Genomic DNA, 19449 nt, shown 5'->3' on the forward strand with positions numbered 1-19449 from the left:
GTCGGGAACACAAGCCTCTCCATCGTGTTCTGTCTTTCCACCATTCCCCCTCTTCCACCTTCGTCCAGTTCTCTCCTCTTCTCGTCACACATTCCTTCACTCCCTTCACCCATCTATCTCTTGGTCTTCCTCTGGGCCTCTTCCCCTCCAGTTGCAGATCAAACATCCTCTTAGGAATTCTTCCCTCATCCATTCTCTTCATGTGTCCATACCACTGCAGTCTTGATTTTTCTATCCTGTCCTGTACTGGTTCCTCCTTTAGTCTTTCCCTCACATACTCATTTCGCAATCTGTCTCGTCTTGTTACACCCAACCTGCTCCTCTGGAACTTCATTTCGCTAGCCTGTATTCTACTTTTGTCGCTTTTGTGCATTACCCATGTCTCACTTCCGTATGCCAATATGGGGACAAAGTAGGTTCGGTATATAATTCCCTTGGATTTCTGTGGCACCTCCTTGCTCCAAATAAGCCCCCTAATGCATTTGTAGAACTGCCCTGCTTTTCTGCACCTTTCATTTATTTCCATTGCGTTTCCCCCCTTACTTTCAATCACGCTTCCCAGGTACTTGAAGTTCTCTACCCCTTGTAGTTTTTCCCCTCCACAAGTTATATCCACATTTGGCCTATTCGTCTTCCTTGTTGTGACAATTATTTTACTTTTCTTTGCAGAGAAATGCATTCCATATTGTGCTGCCGTTGCCTCCCATGCATCTAACTGCTCTTGCACCTCCTTCTCGCAATTTCCCCATAACATCAGGTCATCGGCAAAAAGCACTGCTTTCATTTTATGATCTCCAATTGCATCTGACACTTGCTGTAGGATTTCATCCATAACAATAATAAACAATAAAGGCGAAAGTGCACTTCCCTGTCGCAGCCCATTTTCCAGCTTGAACCATGCAGTACATTCCCTCCCCACTTTCACACAACTCTCACTTCCCTCATACATTTTTCTGACTTTTCGTGTTATCTCTTCATCTATCCCTTTTGCGTTCAGCACATCCCAGAGCTTGTCCCTACAGATACTGTCATACGCCTTCTCAATATCTAAAAAGGCCATGATTAAGTCCTTCCCGTACTCATAGTGCCTTTCCTGCAGTTGCCTTACCGCAAATATGAGGTCCGTTGTTGATCTTCCCGGTCTGAAACCATACTGCTCCTCTTGCAGTCTACTTTCAATACTGCTTCTTATTCTCTTCTCCAGGATCTTTTCATAGATTTTTCCACAGTGGCATAGCAGGGTGATTCCTCTGTAGTTCTCACATCTCCTTTTATCCCCTTTCTTGAAGATCGGGACTATAATTCCTTTCTTCCAATCCTCAGGAATTCTGTTCTCCTTCCACACCACCCTCAGCACTCTGTATAGCCACTGGGTTCCTACTTCTCCTGCTGCTCGTATCATATCCACTGTTACTTCGTCCCAACCTGGTGCCTTGCCCCCTTTCATCCTCTTTATGGCTTCTTCCACTTCATTCCAAGTTAGATCATCAATTTCCCCACTATTATCATCGTCTGCTGCCTTAGGCTCTCCATCGCTGTTAGTTACCCGCTTGGCGGCATTCAACAGATCTTCAAAGTACTCCTTCCAAATCTTTTTGAGCTCATGCATTTCCTCCACAACTCTTCCATTATTATCCATGATCCTCAGGCACTCGCTTCTGTCCTTCCTCTTATTTCTTACCATGGTGTAAAGTACTTTTTTGTTCCCTTCACTGTCCTCTTCTAACATTCTTGTCCATTTTTCCATCCACTTCTTCTTCTCCGCCCTTACTATGGTCTGTGCCGCTTTCTTGCTTTCCTTATATTTTACCCTAGCTTCCTCTGTTCGGGTCTGGAACCATTCTCTGAAGGCTTTGTTCTTTCGAAGTACTGCCTCTTTACATATGTTGTTCCACCATGGGGTTTCCTTACTTCTCCTCTTTGTGCTAGTTCTTCCGCACACAATCTCAGCTGCCTCAACTAGGGCCCTCTTAAAATCTCCCCATTCCTCTTCCACTGTTCTCTGATCTTCCTTTGGCAGCTTCTTCCTGATCAGTGTCTGGTACTGGGTCCTCCGTTCATCCTCTTTCAGCATCCATGTCTTCAACCTTTTCTCCTGTATATCTGTTGCCCTCCTATCTTTTTTCTCTCTCAGGGTGGCTACCAACAGCCGATGGTCACTGTCTAAGGCCTCAGATGGAACGACCTTAACATCTGTGAGGTTGCTCATCATCTGCCTATCCACTAGTACATAGTCTACTACTGAAGTTTGGGACCAGTCCCCACTGTACCAAGTTATTTTGTGACTACTTCTCTTCTTGTACCAGGAATTTGCGATCGTCAGCCCATTCCTCTTGCAGAATTCCAGCAACAATTTTCCTTCTCTATTTCGGTTCCCCCAGCCCTCTGGTCCCATTATCTCCTCGAATCCTTTCCTGTCTGTGCCAACATGTGCATTGAGGTCCCCTATTATAATCTGATTACCTCCATTTAGCTGCTTTTGCATGTCATCTTCAAATTCCTCCTTCTCCTTTTTTGTACACCCCACCTGTGGGGCATATGCTTGGATGATTTCAATGCTTTTTCCTTTCACTCGTACTCTGGCTTTTATCATTCGATCATTGATACCTTCCACCTCCTCCTGCAGACCCTCTCTGACCACTATTGCCACTCCATTTCTTCCCCTCTCATTCCCTATCCAGTACAGTTTACATCCTTTACTTAGTGGTTTTTCACCAACTCCTCTCCACCTAGTCTCAGCAAGTCCCAAGATGTCCAATTTCCTCCTTTCCATCATTTCTACAATTTCTTCTAACTTCCCAGTTAGAGTCCTTACGTTTAAGGTGCCCAGTCGTAAACCATCTCGTAATCCTTTTCCATTGCTTGGTCGGTTTCCTTTAGATCCGTTCCGTGATCCGAGGCATGTTCCCTTTTTAAAAGCAGTTGATTTATCCACTACTGGCTTGCTAGGCCTATCGCAGCTTCACCAGAGCCCCGTTAGCCGTCACGTTTCAGGGTTCCCATAGAGCCTTCTCAGCTACCGTAGCGGTCCTGGGGCACACGAAGTCCCCGCTGTACATCGCCCCTATAGGCAGTCCCCTACTTTGTGCCGTTGCCCATCTCCCACGCCTTGGACGAGGGGTTGGACTTATGGGAGACAATTAGGTATATAATACATTAATAAAATTAAAGTTTGTACTGACTGGAAAAAGATGCAGTACGTACAAGTCACATATTAAAAAAGATCTAAGCTGGAAAGGCGACGTCATGAATAGTTGTAAGTAAGATGGTGAGCCGCAACCCTTGTTCACTAAAGTACGAGCAGCCCTTAGCGGCTCACCATCTTTCTTACAACTATTCATGACGTCACCTTTCCGGCTTAGATCTTTTTTAATATGTGACTTGTAAGTACTGCATCTTTTTCCAGTCAGTACAAACTTTAATTTTATGAATGTATTATATACCTAATGTGTTTTAGAACAGTTAGTCTAATTCTGAAGACAACGCTCATAGTAGCGTCGAAACCTGGTCAATTTTGGCTTAATATTTGTGACCGAGGGCTTATTTGTTCTAATATAATTCTGACACGGTCACTATACCTTAGCAGCTATGTTCAAAGTCTTACATTCTTGTTGGTGTTGTAGTTTCTCTGCACATTAGCTCCCATGCGATCGCACTAGGAAGTAGCACGAGTGAGGCAAGTGCCCTATGCTTTTTCCATTGACACAGGTTCAATCAATATCATATCTCTCTCCATCAAGAGCTGCACAGAAATGATTATGAGAATCATGTTAACTTCTGTACATGGGCATTAAGATAGGATACTCCAGATGTACTATGTATCAGCAATCATGGCCAGGTAAACTGCTGAAACTTGCACTATTGGTCTGTTATCAATCCCCATTGGCTTCATCGGGCACAACATCAGTATTCATGGAGTATAAACGTGTGGTGTAGAATAGTGAACCATCAGCTCATAGCATAGGCCCGGTTTTCATAGATGGAACACAAAACACACACAAATATCGCACTCTCCTAACAGACCATCTTCCGTAGATGCTAGAAGACATTCCTCTGCAGGCTAAGAGGAATCTGTGGTATCAAAATGATGGTTGTCCAGCCTATAGTGCACAAAGTACTACATTGTGTCTTCACAAATTGTTCCAAATCATTCGATTGGACACAGAGGACCTGTACCTTGGCTGGTCTCTTCCCTGGATTTGATGCCTGTACATTTCTTTCTGCAGAGAAAGCTGAAAGACACTGTCTACAAGGACATATCAACACCTGATGATATGCAATGACCTATTACTGCAGCCTGATCAGACCTCTCTGCTGAAATGCTAGCATGTTTGGGGCAGTCATTCCATATCACACTGGAAGCTTGTATTGCTGGTTGTCGCTATGAACACAAACTGTGATGATCAGTTGTCTCGTTACTGGTCAGAATTCACATAACTAGTGTATGAACTTGTGTTGTTTGTTAATGATGCTACCACCGACACTGTGCAAGTGTTGGGGTGGGAACTTTTCAAAACATATCTCATAAATGACATGCACTATAATCCAGCAACAAACACCACTGACATTCTAATTTACCCTATTTTTAGTCTCTTAATGCAAATGGGCATTGGTACAATTAAATAAGTGTATGTCTGCACAAAAAATACACTTTTGTGGTACAAGTTTCGGGTGATTCCCCCTGAATATATTAGTGTTTGCCAGTTTCAACTATACTGGATCATCAGCAGAACTAAAAAAACCCAGCATCTTTTAACAAAAGTAACACATAAAGGCATCATCTAACATTCACTGTGATTGTTTAAAAGATATCTAACATATGTGAGCAAGAAACCTGTGAATAAAAAAATCTTTGAGTGAGGGCAGGTGATGGTACTTTGGGAAGCGCACATCACTTGGTATGTTCGGCATATCACGAATTGTGTGCGTCCCCTCGGTAGTGCCGTAGGTCCACCTAGCATTGGCTGCACTGTAATGCAGCCCACCAAGTGTGATAGGCGGAGATAGCCCAAAACCGCGGGTTGGCAGGCAGCCGCACCAAATTAACAAACTGGGCTGCACAGGCCACTCGGCACTACTCTGCTGTGAGCACTGTGGCTTTGTCTTGCAAGCTGAATAGTGCTGGTTGTGCTCTTGTTGCAGTGACATTAACAACAGATTTCTTGCCACATGTAGTTGGTATTGTTGCGGCCACATGTAGAAAGCATTGCTTCACGCAGTGGAGAATGGCAAAACAGAGGTATTCCGGCAACCGAGGCGTTGCGAAGTAGGCAGGCACAGATAGCCTTGCTGACAGCAGCAGTCTACCAACAGGCTGACGCAAGGATGCACACAGACCGAGCGCCAAGCCTGGAGAGTGCTGAGTAAAGGGAAGTGAGGCCAGCACGCTAAGTTACGCTGCAATATACTGTGGGAGTAATAACAAAAAGCTACCACCGAGGGAAAAAAATGTCCTCCTGCCAGATATAAATAGTGGAGCGCAGGCAGCAACCGACAGAAGCCATTAGGAAGCAGTTTGGATCTGAGGTTGGACGTGGTCTGTGTCCGAAACTTCATAGGTGACGATTCCGGAAGTCTGTTCCGTTCGCCGCCAGATGTCAACTTCAGATTTGGAGGTCGGCCCGAGTTCATTCGGCACCATGGCTGACTAACTACAGCAAGAACTTCCAGCAGGACCAGCTGCAGCGAGGTGTTGGTCACAGGTGCCGCCGGAGACAGACCCCTGGACTTCACGGCAACCCTGCCCCACGGTGCGTGGTCCGTCCATGATGGGACCTTGCGGACATCGTGACTGACGGCTTCCCAGCTGCCGGTGCAGCAGGCATTGGCAGCTGACCTGACGCCGACAGGGCTCCGTCAGTGTGCCCATACTGGGGCACTGAGCAGTGACGAGTTCATCTCAACCACAGGGCACCCTGGCTTCGGTGGAGCACTGGTGGCCTGAGGCTCCCGAGTGGGATCAGCGGCACGCGCTGCGCACATTATCGGAGAATCTACACAGCAGCAGCCAGGCGGAGGGATCCGCAGGGCTGGGCAGTGACTAAGAGCAAGAAATTGTAAAGAAAGTTCAATAAATAATTGTAAAACTCCATGCCATCTCAGTCTTTGGCACAGCCACTGTGTCTGCTGCTAACAAGTGGTGCAGAAGTCATAACAGTATCTTTTATCTCTGTTGACAAGATTATTGTGAAACTGTACTTTAGTCACACATGCCTGCAGTGCTCCTTACAGCATTTTGAAATGCAGTACCGTGCTTGCCCAATGTACCAATGGCCACATTCACAGGTGATGAATGAATCAGGAATATGCAGCATCGCCTGTGAATGTGGCCAACAGTACATTGAGGAAATGCAGTGCTATATTTCAGAACAAGAAGCACATCAAGTAAGTGCGAGTGGTTGGGAACGCCCACACAGAGATACGAACGGAGCACATGCTACTCCCACCCTTACAGCCTCACCTCCCTCCCCACCTACTGACCATGCAATATATGGCCACCTGTAGCCAGTTGGAGGAGGGCATTCCATTAGCTTAAATATCACAGCATCTGCATATCTCAACACTTCACCAGGAGGTGATGGGTATCACACTTGTTGAAACATCACGATACTTTAACACTGCCACCCGACTAGATATGAGAGAGCTTTTCACCATCTTGGCTTATGTTTTCAAGTCTCTATAAAACTTTGACTGCACTATTTAAAGTGCGATAACTACAAATAATTTTCACCTAATTCTCATGTGGTAATCAAATGAAGAAAACATGTTAAAGAACATTAACTATTCTGAGGTGGTGTGCAATAATTAAGGCAAAAATATGAGTAAGTTAAAATGGGAAAATGCTGACATGAAAAAGATTATATTTTGAGAGAGGGGGAAGGGGGAGAGTGGAGTGGAAGGAAGAGGAAGGAAAGAGAGAGAGAGAGAGAGAGAGAGAGAGAGAGAGAGAGAGAGAGAGAGAGAGAGAGAGAACAATAACTCAATCAACAGAGATAGAAGCCAGGTGTTTTTGTGTTAAGCAGAAATTATTAAAGACGTTCCACAAAGTTATTGACACCCCTCACAGTTCTTCAAATACATGAATGAACTTCCCATATGCTGTATAGAATATTTAGAACTACTCTTTCTAGCAGCTGAGAGACTTATTACATTCTGTACTACAAGATAATGAGCAATAGTGTTTCTTAAAATAATAATTTTTTTCTGCAGGTAGTCTCTCCCACTCAGTTACTGAGTCAATATGGCTGCAGATATTAAAATTGTAGCAAGACACTGTGAAAGCTAAATAAAAACCCAGACAATTTCTAACAAAAAAAGTTCACATCAGTCACATTGACACCTTAGAAATGGACCCAGACTGATTCTACTACAGTTTCTGACCTACATCTGGATCAGTGCCACAGATCCAAATTCAAATTTCCCTAATGTCATTAATACACCTTTGATTCAAAGTTTTAGGGAAGATCTTCACAACTGGAGGCCCCCAAGAGATATTGTAGAACTAACCCACAATTTAAAGTGAAGACTGATCAAGTTTACCAGGTGTGCTATAGAGCCATGAATTATAAGATGATCACTTAATCTACCACCCAACAGGGAAACTAAGAGAATGCAGTCAGCACTCAAAACAGGCATTGATACTATTTTTCAGCATAGTTTCTGTAAAAGGAAAAAGTCTGGCTGAAATATTATGATCATTAGCGAATTTAATACTTCTTTTAGTGCAGCCATTAACCGTAACACCATCACTCAGCTGGTATTCCAACCTACCAACGCCACTCTCATCAAAAGCTATAGTAAATGGTACATGCACACATGATACAGCTACAATAACATGAATAACGAGTATTGTGGAGGTCTGACCCCCAGGATGGTCACTTGTCACTGAAACCAAGTGATACATAAGTATTTTTAAGTGCCAGTATAAAAGGCAAGCACCCATCATCAGTATCGTGGCATCCAACTCTGGCTAGGAACTGTTCAGAATGGGTCACCACACAGCCACTACTGTAGCACAGCCCAAAACTCAATGAGGAACCAGACACCAAGACCCTGGTCTATTAGACTCTAAGTAATAGAACACGGTCTGTCTGCAGTCACTTCCATCAACACAGGTGTCACAAAGTTTCGCCTGCAGTGATTCACAAAATTCACCCATATACAGAGAATTGCATTCAATTTTCCTTATTGCCCTAAGGAACTCTCACATTAAGGTGAGAAGTGTACTGCAAAGTGTAAGACAGTAGCTACCCACATATGGAGAAATATCTATCCTGTACTGGAATAAATGTTATTACTTGTCAACTTTTTCTTCTTCCTAAGCATTCCCACAAATGGAAGAGCATTTCAATTCAGCAGATTTTTCCTTACAAGAAAGGTTTCATCACCAGTATTAATGGTAACACAGCATTTTAGAATAAACAAATTTTGACAGTTAATTTGATGTGGCCTTGAAGCCTTTTTATGGCAGCACCACAGATTTTGTTTAAAATCCTCTCAATTTTCAAGCTATGTCTCATCCCAGTAGTGACTCAAACTTTAAGAAATTGTCAGGTAATGCTTGACCACCAGCACTGACGTGTCACTGTTATGCAGGATATTTAAAAATCGAACATCCAGGGGTGATAAATCACATCATGGGGAACTACTTTTGTTAGAGACAAAATGTCTGCTGACACTTCCTGGAGATACAAAGTCTCTCTTTACTGAATTTGCTGATCTGGGACAATGAGATTTCACCAAACTAGCAGGGTCTACTGATCAGCACACTATCTACTCCAGTAAATTGATAGAGTGGTTTTCAACGAGAAAACCTTACAAATGAGTGTCTCTAGGTGGAGGGTGATATTTTATAAGCAAATCAGGAACTCTGCCTACCTCCTCCTCTTCATGCAGAATGAATCAGTATCTCGTCTCCTACCTTTCAAACTTTACAGGCAGAAGTAAATCTGTGAGGACATGGCGTGAGTCGTGCTTGGGTAGCTCAGTTGGTAGAGCACTTGCCCGCGAAAGGCAAAGGTCCCGAGTTCGAGTCTCGGTCCGGCACACAGTTTTAATCTGCCAGAAGTTTCATATCAGCGTGCACTCCACTGCAGAGTGAAAATCTAATTCTGACAGCATCCCCCAGGCTGTGACTAAGGCATGTCTCTGCAATATCCTTTCTTTCAGGAGTGCTTGGGTAGCTCAATTGGTAGAGCACTTGTCCGCGAAAGGCAAAGGTCCCGAGTTCGAGTCTCGGTCCAGCACACAGTTTTAATCTGCCAGGAAGTTTCATATCAGCGCACACTCTACTGCAGAGTGAAAATCTCATTCTGCAAATAAATTCTGCTCGTAACTGGATGCAGAATTTATGAAGCAGTGGCTCCATCAACAGCAAGAACAGTGACTTCTTGATTGGCAGTTACTGAAATGACAGCAACAGCAGTTGGCCTTACCACAACAACAAATAATGGCGCCAACTATCAGGAACAAGACGACTTCAGCAGTTCCACCAATTCCTTTGTTACTGAATGGTGTTGGCAATTGAGAAACATACTTATGATACCTCCATCATCACTGTACTATCTACAAGGTAACCAATTCAGATTGGAAACATTCACTTTTTCGTTCATGGTCTTCACATAATATGATGGGTTTGCTCCATAAGTTGTCCCCCACAAAATGTCTTGAGAGTTTGTCTTTTGCTGAACTTTGCAATCTGCTGATGGGTTATTGTGGTGTCAATCCCATGTGGCATTTGCTCACTTGAAATTTTACCAACATTGTAAATAACCATCAGAAACCCACAAGGACTGACCTTCAGGGTATTGGCCACCACTGTGCTTTTGTGTTATGTAGAACAATGATGCCAGTCATACACTGACTCCTTGACTTGGGTCCTGCTCCTCCAACTTTTATCTGACACGGACGACTGCTCACAGGATTTACAGCATGTGGAACTGTCCTTACACGAAGTCCTTAAAGTTGATAAGGCTTCATCATTCACACAGGAAACTGAAAGCCAATGGGAGATTCAGCCCACAGTGTCTGCCGTCACAACTCATATGATAGTAAACATGTCATATCAGCACAACAACAAATCTTACCTTCAAGCCAGCCATCCCAGTAAACATGTTACGCCACACCAACAGAACAGTCTAGAGACATGCAAAAAGGGCACTGACAGTTCAAGTGTGTTGATCTCTCTCTCATAGATTAATTTTAGAATTTTTTCCACATTCTCCGTCATGTTGGACCTCCAATCCACATGGTCTACCTTCTTGTCATCAGTGGTTCCCCCAACACCCTCACTTTCTCTGTCCACATCAGTTGGCTATTTGCTCTTCATGTGAGATTCTCCTCACTACTGTCTTATTGTCAGAGAGTAATGATATATGATGGTTATGACATTCAAGTGAAAGCTGTTTTGATATGGAAGCCTCCTATAAAAAAGTTTCAAGGAAATTTTCCTGTTTGGTTGTTACGTCTGGTAATGCAGAAAATATCTTTGGGTTAGATGTTACAACAGTTTGGGGTTTTCCATTTCGGAGAAAGCGTGCTTGGGTTCCGTGGCTGTACCATATCGCGACACTGATGACTTAACTGCCTCATACTCAGATCTGTTTATCTTGCTTCAGGACAGGCTGTGGATGTAGCTATAAAAATTCATTTAAAACCAGGGTCACTGCCTTCCTTCTTGTGGATCTGCCTGATTGTACACATTCTGCGGTATGGGTTAAGGTCGAACTGGACAGGTTGGAGGCCTTCCAGGTGATTGCCCCTGTCTCATCGAGCCAATGGGCTCCACCTTTTATAAATGTGAAATAATCGTGAAGAGAAAACAAAAAGAAAAAGAAAAAAATGGATGGCAGTCTCCACCTATATGGTGATTTTATGGCTGTTAACATCCAGGTCATCATTGGATACTTTTCCCATACCCTGTGCAGAAGACCTGTTCTCCAAGTTTCAACGTGGCATCCATTATACAAGGGCTATCCACAAAGTACATTACGTTTTGGAATTAAAAAATAAGGTATTGGAAATTTTTTTTTTATATACAGATGAAAGCCACACTTAAATACTACTTTTCTACATAGTTTCCATTTAAATTAATGCACTCATCGTAGCGATGGACGAGCTTGGAAATTCCTTCGTCGTAAAATTCGGCCGCCTGCGCCTTCAACCACGTGGCGTCTGTCTTTTGGGACAGAAAAGGTGTGATTTTTGTGGATTTCCTGGAAAGAGGCACTACAATAAACTCTCAAAGGTATTGCCAAACTCTGCACAACCGGAGAAGAGCAATACAAAACAAGCACAGGGGAAAATTGGGCTCGAAGATCTTGCTGATTCACGACAACGCCAGGGCCCACACGGCAAATGCCACTCGTGAAGTTCTCAAATCTTTCAAGTGGGAGTTGTTTCCTCATCCACAGTACAGTCCCGACCTGGCACCGAGCGACTTCCACTTATTCCCAGCAATGAAGAAGTGGTTGGCTATGCAGCGTTTTGATGATGACGCACAGCTTCAAGAAGATGTAACCACGTGGTTGAAGGCGCAGGCGGCCGAATTTTACGACGAAGGAATTTCCAAGCTCATCCATCGCTACAATAAGTGCCTTAATTTAAATGGCAACTATGTAGAAAAGTAGTATTTAAGTGTGGCTTTCATCTGTATATAATAAAAAAAAAATTCCAATACTTTATTTATTTTTAATTCCAAAACGTAATGTACTTTGTGGATAGCCCTCATAATAAAGTTGATTTGTCAAAGGCATACTTACAGTTGCTGATGTACCCAGAATCTGTGGATCTGGTGCTGGTCACCACATCCTTTGGCCTCTACATGTGTAACAGATTGTCCTTTAGTATTTTTAGTGCCCCATTACTTGGAGCTGCTGACAGAACAATCCCCTTCATGCTGTAATTATTTAGATGACATCACAGTGACAGGGACATCAACTGATTAACACCTGCAGAAATTGCAGACTTTCTTTTCTCAATTAACCAAAGCTAGCCTCAAATGTTAACTCTACAAATATAAATCTTTCCAACAGTCCAGTGAGTACCCCGATTTTATCATTAGCAGACAGGGCATCCATCCTACCAAACAGCACATCTGAGCTATAGAAAACATGGTCATGTCCCTGAATCTCAAGGAACTGCAATCTTTTATAGGAAAAAATGAGCTGTTATGGTCATTTCATTCTCCATGTCACAAAACTGTCCTATCTGATGAATGCATTAGAGAAAAAGGCAGTTCCATTCTGATGGTCTCCAGATTGTGACACAGTTTTTATTCGCACTTAACGCAGATATTTCTGTAATTAAACAAATCTTCCTATCAGCACTGTGCCTCATCCAATTTCCACCAGCAAAGCCTCTCCTTCTTGCCACAGATGCCTCACAGCATGGGGTCACGGCACTACTGTCCTCCAAGGAGACAGATGGTTCTTCTATGATATCCTCTATAAGCTGACCTTTTATGTCAGCCCTGCATAACTTTCACCTCGATGTTGCAATGATAATGGGCCAGACAACAGTGGACCTTACTCTCAATGCTGCGATTAAGTGGGTTAAGTGTAGGTGGTAGCCATATCTCTTAGGAAAGGAACCTGGTCAACTTAAAACATTCTTTATCTTTCAAAACTAGCTCTCCCTCTGTGATAGTGTTCTCCTGCTGCAAACAAAACATCAATTACCTTTGGTCGATATTCCCCCAGTTTTGTGCCCCAGGGTTCTTGCACTTCTACATACAGGTCACTGGGGCATTCCTGCATGAAACAGCTTGCATGTCACCAAGCCCACTGTCCAGCCATCAACAGACACCAAAAAAGTGGTCCAGTCATGCACCGCATGTGCTCAACAGTGTGCGCCCCCTCCCCCAATGCATCCTCATACTGGCCTCTGTCAAGCCCTTGGAAGTGCTTGGTTGTGGTAGACTTGTATTCCATATTTCCGTATATCTGCCCATTGGGTTCCACACCAATGGCAAATGTGATTAAGTCCCTTCCGTAAATATTTGCCATTGAGGACCTTCCATGGACCATCACATCACATCAGATAATGACACTCCAGTTCATCTTCACCCATTTTCCCCATTTCTGTGTAATGCATGGGATTCAACACATCGTTTCAACCCCAGTCCAATGGAGAAGTGGGACAGATGTTGACTTTCAAAGAGAGGTTGGGGCCTGGCAAAAGCCACACCATCGAACAATGCCCTCATTGCTCTACAGATGGGAGCCTCAGACATTTCTCTTACTGCTTTTATCCCCACACCCTCATCTGTCCTGGTCCCTTGTCCATCCTTGAAACTGGACCAGAGCCCTGGTCCATGACCTACTGGTCATGGACTGGGCTGCGGCACCTCTGCTTTCCTCTGTTCCAGCATCTGCAGCCGTGAACCTGCCTTCCAAGGACACTGTGGCAATAACCATCACAGAGCTGGCAGTTGTTGAAGTTCTGACCTACTGGTCATGGACTGGGCTGCGGCACCTCTGCTTTCCTCTGTTCCAGCATCTGCAGCCGTGAACCTGCCTTCCAAGGACACTGTGGCAATAACCATCACAGAGCTGGCAGTTGTTGAAGTTCTGGCTCCAGTTCTGATGGAGGCATCCCAACATCTCACTCCAGCAGTGGCACTCCAACACCTGCGTTGAAGCTGGAGCAAGGTGGGCCATTTCCACCTCTCTGCACTGTCTCTGGAGAGGATTCTGACAGTGAAATGGAGTTCTCACTACTGTTGGATATCGATCTACAGCTCCAGTCACAGGTGTGCTGCAGTCTACAAGCTGTCTCCACAAGAAGTGCTCTGGGAAGAAGTCACACCCCTGAAGCTCATGTCATCACCTGGCAGGAGACTGTGACCCCTGATCACGATGATTGTGCAGCTGTTTTGAATGCACTCTCTTGTGTACCCACTTGAGGGAATATTCACTGTACCAGCCACTATTTGTTGACGACTGGTGCTTTGATCTGAGAATATGTATGGAATTTAATACTGACGGGCTATATTCTGTTTGTGTGACATCAAATATATATTTTATTGTCTTTACTGTGCACTTCTACTGTGTCAGCATACGAAACCAAATAAATTATGCTCATAACTGCAGACCTTGACAGTCCATACCAAATTTACCGTACCCATCAATTATGTGACTGCATAATAGATAGTGACAATTCTCATCCTTCTCTTCTGTGATTCCCATTCATTTATAAAAATTTGTGATGACAGGTCTTCAAACAGCCTCTTTTAGAGCAAACAGCTACTGTATCTTTGAACTTCCTTTATACCACAAACAAATAGCAAAGGATAAATGGCACTGACGCCACATTCTGCCGAACTGAAGAAAGTCATGCCACTGAATAATGCAGCACTGCATTCCTAAATGAAATATCTGCTTTATTGAGTACTTCTGATAAGGACCAAGTAAAGCTGATATGTACCAAGTATGTCTACATCTACATAGATATTCCACAAGCCACTGTACATTGCGCGGAGGATAGTACCCTGTCCCATTACTAGTTATTTCCTCTCCTGTTCCACTCACAAATAGAGCGTGGGTAAAACAACTGCCTATATGCCTTCGTATGAGCCCTAATTTCTCTTATCTTATCTTCATGGTCCTTATGTGCATTGTACATTGCTGGCAGTAGAATCGTTCGGCAGTCGGCTTTAAATATCGGTTCTCTAAATGCTGTGACAGGTCAAGTATTGGACCAAATGTATGCACCACATTAAGCACACATGCAGTTTTTCATGCCATGGTCAATTCAGCACTAGGCTAATGTTCTAATTGCAAATGAAAGTTCAAGAACTGTTAAGTTCAATGAATGATAACACTGGTTGGAGTATACCCAGTATATATTGGTGTACTTGGCATGTCTTGTCAGTGTGATGAAAAATATAAACAATGAACTGAACATGTAATAACAGATCAAGTTCAAAAACTTAAAAAAGTGAGTGACAAAAGAACAATGAATTATTAAATTGTATAAGTTACCCATGAAGATACCTACATCCTATCCGATGCTTTATCTGCAAGGAGCAAGATAGCGGTTCATTTAACAGAAATAGTGGCTGCAAAAGTAGATGAGCCATAGAGACAAAATATTCACAAGAACAAAAATTGTAAGTTTAATGAGACCTGTGTTTCCATTCCACTATGTAATTCCTGGTCAGATGAGGATAGGAGTTATGCATTACTTTCAGTATCAATTTTCTCATTTGCACTTGTAAATCCTGACCTCCACGTGATTTTACTCAGGATACAGTAATCCATGCTGTAACTATAAAAGGGTGTCCTAGGAGAAACAGTAAATATTCAAGGGTATGACAGGAATGATCATGTGAAGCAAAACAGTCTAATAGACACGGGCTCTAAAATGCATACCTCAATAGCTACAAGCATTTTTTCCGTAAAAGAGAAGATGAACAAGTGTTCATAGCTCTTAAGTCATGCACTTTAGAGACCGTGTTTACTGGATATTTTTCTGTTGTTTTGGTCTATACTATTACTTCTCAAAATATGGAAAGCAAAGAGTTTGCAAAAGAAGAGATTTGTGTTACAGTATCAGGGATGTAGAACTGCTCACAGCTATTAAGATATGCATTTTGTTTTTTTAAGTCATTGCAGCATTAGTTATTACTTTTAACAAATATTTTATACACAATAAGTAAATGTTTCTACAACAGGAATGAAATGGATGAGATACAAAATTTCATTTTTTTTTGACAAATTAATAATAAAATACTCCTTCTAACTTGAGAAACAGGAATTGTCTGAAACTTTTTTTTACCACATGTGATCTCAAGACTCACAAACTTTACATATATCTGAAAGGATATTTAATATCCTAAAAAGGTAATGTGTAGCCTTAAGAAGTAGATTAAGAACTTATACCAGATATTACATTTATTAAACTGGTTTTCTTGCTGCAGTTGAAGTACTACACTTAGCAGTTTGGACACATTAAATTGCCGTCAAAGGTAAGGACTTGTTACAGCAGTTTAAAGCTTTAATTGCTACAAATAAGATTTGTACATAACAAAGACATAATAGAGACATTAAATTACATATTAATTGCAAAAGAGTATGACACATTACCGCATTTGCCACAATCTGCAGTTTTAATTGCTACAAATAGTATCATCTACCTTTTGCAATTTATTGCGTGGCAATACTGGGAAAAGCCTTGGACTGAGTTTCAATAGTACAGAGAAAAGTTGTGTAATGTGATAATCACACTTAGAATTTTGTGTCTAGCACTTATTAGTACAACGAAGTCAATATGATTAAAAAAGTTGTATGACAAAGTCATGAGCACTAAAACTTGATGCATGTAGTAACTACTGATCCAAGTTGGTGTTGAAGAAACCACCACCTTGGGATGTCCCCCAACCCACTCCCTCTTTTTCTGTGTGTTTGGTTTTCAATGTCTGTCGTCTAAAAATTGTTATAAATTACACTGGCCGTTTTCATATCAAGACACACACTTACAAATGACTTTCCTGAAGTACTGATTCCTTTAATGGATTTAAAAAAAGATGTTTACTCACCACAAGCCCTCACAAATATTTTCACTGACAGATGCCTTTCTACTTTAATTTTTAATATAATGAGAGAGAAGTCATGTAGGGCATCCACTCATGTAATTACATTCTGAGAGGGTATCTTACTACATATACATTGAATATTTGAGAGAGAAACAGAAACTAGCACAAAAAGCAACCAAAATTATGCACCAAGTACACAGCATGTTTCACAATTCCTATTACAGACTTCTATGGGTTGTAGAGGTGCCTTAGTAGATACAGTCTTGATAAGAAACCCATGTCTGGAAATGGGCCATTTGCAGAGAAAATAAGTTTAAATACTGAATCACTTTCAAATCTCATGCTTCATGATATGAATCCAAACTGAAGAGAGGGCACCATCATCATTTCCTGTTGTAATTATGAGATCATATACCATAAATGTCTGACTAAAACAATAGTTACCAGTTTCTTCACAGGTATGTTCACAACTAGGAGGGTTGATTTTGATGTCCCACACATGTGCCACACTCTTTGCTTTGAAAAGGATGTCCTTCATCACACAGAACAGAATAAGTAATCAAAACTTTGCCCATGCCATGGTTCATGTAGAGCTCATAGGTCAAAGCTCATTGTATGGACTGTGTATGGGAGATTTGAAAGTGGTCCAATCTTCAAACTTATTTTAATCCAAAGGAACAATTCTGGACATGAGTTCCCTAACAGCTTTTACTGCTAAGTCCCCTCTACAACACACAGAAACCTGTCATAGAAATTGTGAAACATCATGTATAATAATCACACCTTGTTAGATAATGCTTACATTGTTGAGTTGCACATGCAATGGATCCAGTTCCAGGTTATAAACACTTTGTAGAAACCAAGTTCTTTACATATCAGTCTGCTGAATAAATCATTTATGAGACTAAATACATGTTCATGATCAATGTAGCATTATATGAAATGGAAGTACATGAAAGTAATATTTTAATTTCATTACTTTATACAGTAATAGTTTAAGAAAGAAGGAAATGAAAAAACATGTTAAATATATTTGTATCACAGTACCCATCAGCACTTTACATATTATCTATTGCCACCATCAGACATACACACAACGTTAGCAAAACTATGCCAGTCTTCTACCATTTTAACTGTACATAGTACATATCACATATGTAAGCACACGCTCTCTTCCTTTCTTTTGGTGTACTTTATCACTACAATTGTTTCTATCTAGCAGTCACTAAAATAGAATTTTGCATCAGTGTGTCTTACTGTCAATTAGTCAATTTACTGTTTTAGAAAATATATGCTTCTCGTCAGTTGTCGTGCTTCATTTTTTTTCAGCCTGCTGATGTCTGTCAAAGCAATTGTTCTAATATTCATAACACAGAACTAAAGCGAAGAAATGTATGAGACTCCTAGAAAAAAATACTATTTTTGGTTCTACTGATGAATCAAAAGCTAAGGAAATTATCTCCTCAGATAGAGTAATACCAACCATCTTACCAAGACTCAAACAAATCTATGGATTTGAAAATTGTCAGCTCTGCTTAGTGCATTAGATTTGTGTTGCACAAACTTCACAGTAATTCAGTATTTATAGATATTATGTACACACATCAATAAGTACAAATCCCAATTCATACAAAATGACATTACTCCTTAATTCTTGCATTTTACAAAACTGTGCACAGCCATTAATGATCATATAAGGTAACAAAAGTATTTTTGTTTAATAACACATTCTGACTGGCTCATAAGAGGAATTCAGAGTTTCAAATTCAATTTTTATATGTAGGTATTCACTCAAGTATGGGAGCACAAAGGAAGCTAAAACTTTTTAAAAAATGCAAATTTAATAGTGCCACACCAAACAGATATATTATGTAATAACAATAAACAAAACTGTTTCAATTCTAAAAACTTTTGGCCAATACAATATGATGGGCACTCTTGACCAATTTGTGGTCAGCAGCGTTTTGCACTGGGTACCCTCTTGCTTTCAACAAAATCCAACAGTTGATCCCGCTGAAGCTTTTCTGGGTCTTTCTTAACATGATGATCATGGACCACTACACCTTCTTCCCAGAACCATATTAGTCGCTTCTGGAAACATAGCCTGTAAAGAGAATAAACACACAGTTAAAATCATACAAGAAACTACTTGTCACTTTTAGCAATCACATATTTTATTTGTGAGATGATGAGGTCATTTAAAGAATTGATGTCAATAGTCTAATGAAAATTCACATTATCTGATACAGAAGAAGAGCATTCACTTCGCAACTACTGAACCAAAGGTGCGTTAGCATGTGTGATACATTAACATATCAAGAATAATGGTTAGGAATACTGGTGTTGGTGGGACATAAAAGTCTCTGTCACGTCAGTGTGAGAAGAGATGGCAGGTACAGAAATCAGAAGTGGCAGTTTTGCCAACCAATGCCAGAGAAAGGCAATGGTGCAGAAGTTTGGTGACGCAGAGTAATGCGAGGAAGATGAAAGTGTATTTATGCAGGTAGGAACAGGATAGGGACGACATACAGAGATGATTCAAAAGACTTTAGATTCCTTTCTTTTGCCACATGTCTGCCACCATACCATGATTTGAATCACTCTGTACTCTTACCTCACTTTCCCCTTGTTTTGTTATATTTCAATTAACCCTACAAATAATCTGCCAAAATTTTCCAGAGGAGAGATAGTTATACAAAGTGTCCCAGAAATGTTGAGACAAACTTCAAAGGGTTGCAGATCATGTCTTGAGGAACAAATCGAGGCTAGGAACCTGTGTCTAAAAATGTCATCCAATGATTCTACAGAGTGCCAAAGTTATAGGTGTTGGCACATGCCATTAGGTCACCCTACTGATCACCTTCAGCAGCAAATGTGACTTTGCATGCTGAAGGACCGTAGGCAGAACATATCAC

General features: G+C 41.6%; 1 protein-coding gene across 1 annotated transcript in view; it reads right to left on the minus strand.

The window, feature by feature from the left end:
- Positions 1 to 15878: 15878 nt before the first annotated feature.
- LOC126101561 (cap-specific mRNA (nucleoside-2'-O-)-methyltransferase 1) overlaps positions 15879 to 19449 on the minus strand; it is a 275895-nt gene continuing 272324 nt past the window's right edge. Inside the window, exon 18 of the mRNA XM_049912198.1 lies at positions 15879 to 18638. Within this exon, the coding sequence (XP_049768155.1) occupies positions 18488 to 18638 (151 nt within the window). The 3' untranslated portion in view covers positions 15879 to 18487. The remainder of the gene's footprint in view (positions 18639 to 19449) is intronic.

The sequence above is a fragment of the Schistocerca cancellata genome, chromosome 9 (assembly GCF_023864275.1).
Source record: "Schistocerca cancellata isolate TAMUIC-IGC-003103 chromosome 9, iqSchCanc2.1, whole genome shotgun sequence".
Classification (NCBI taxonomy): Eukaryota; Metazoa; Arthropoda; class Insecta; order Orthoptera; family Acrididae; genus Schistocerca; species Schistocerca cancellata.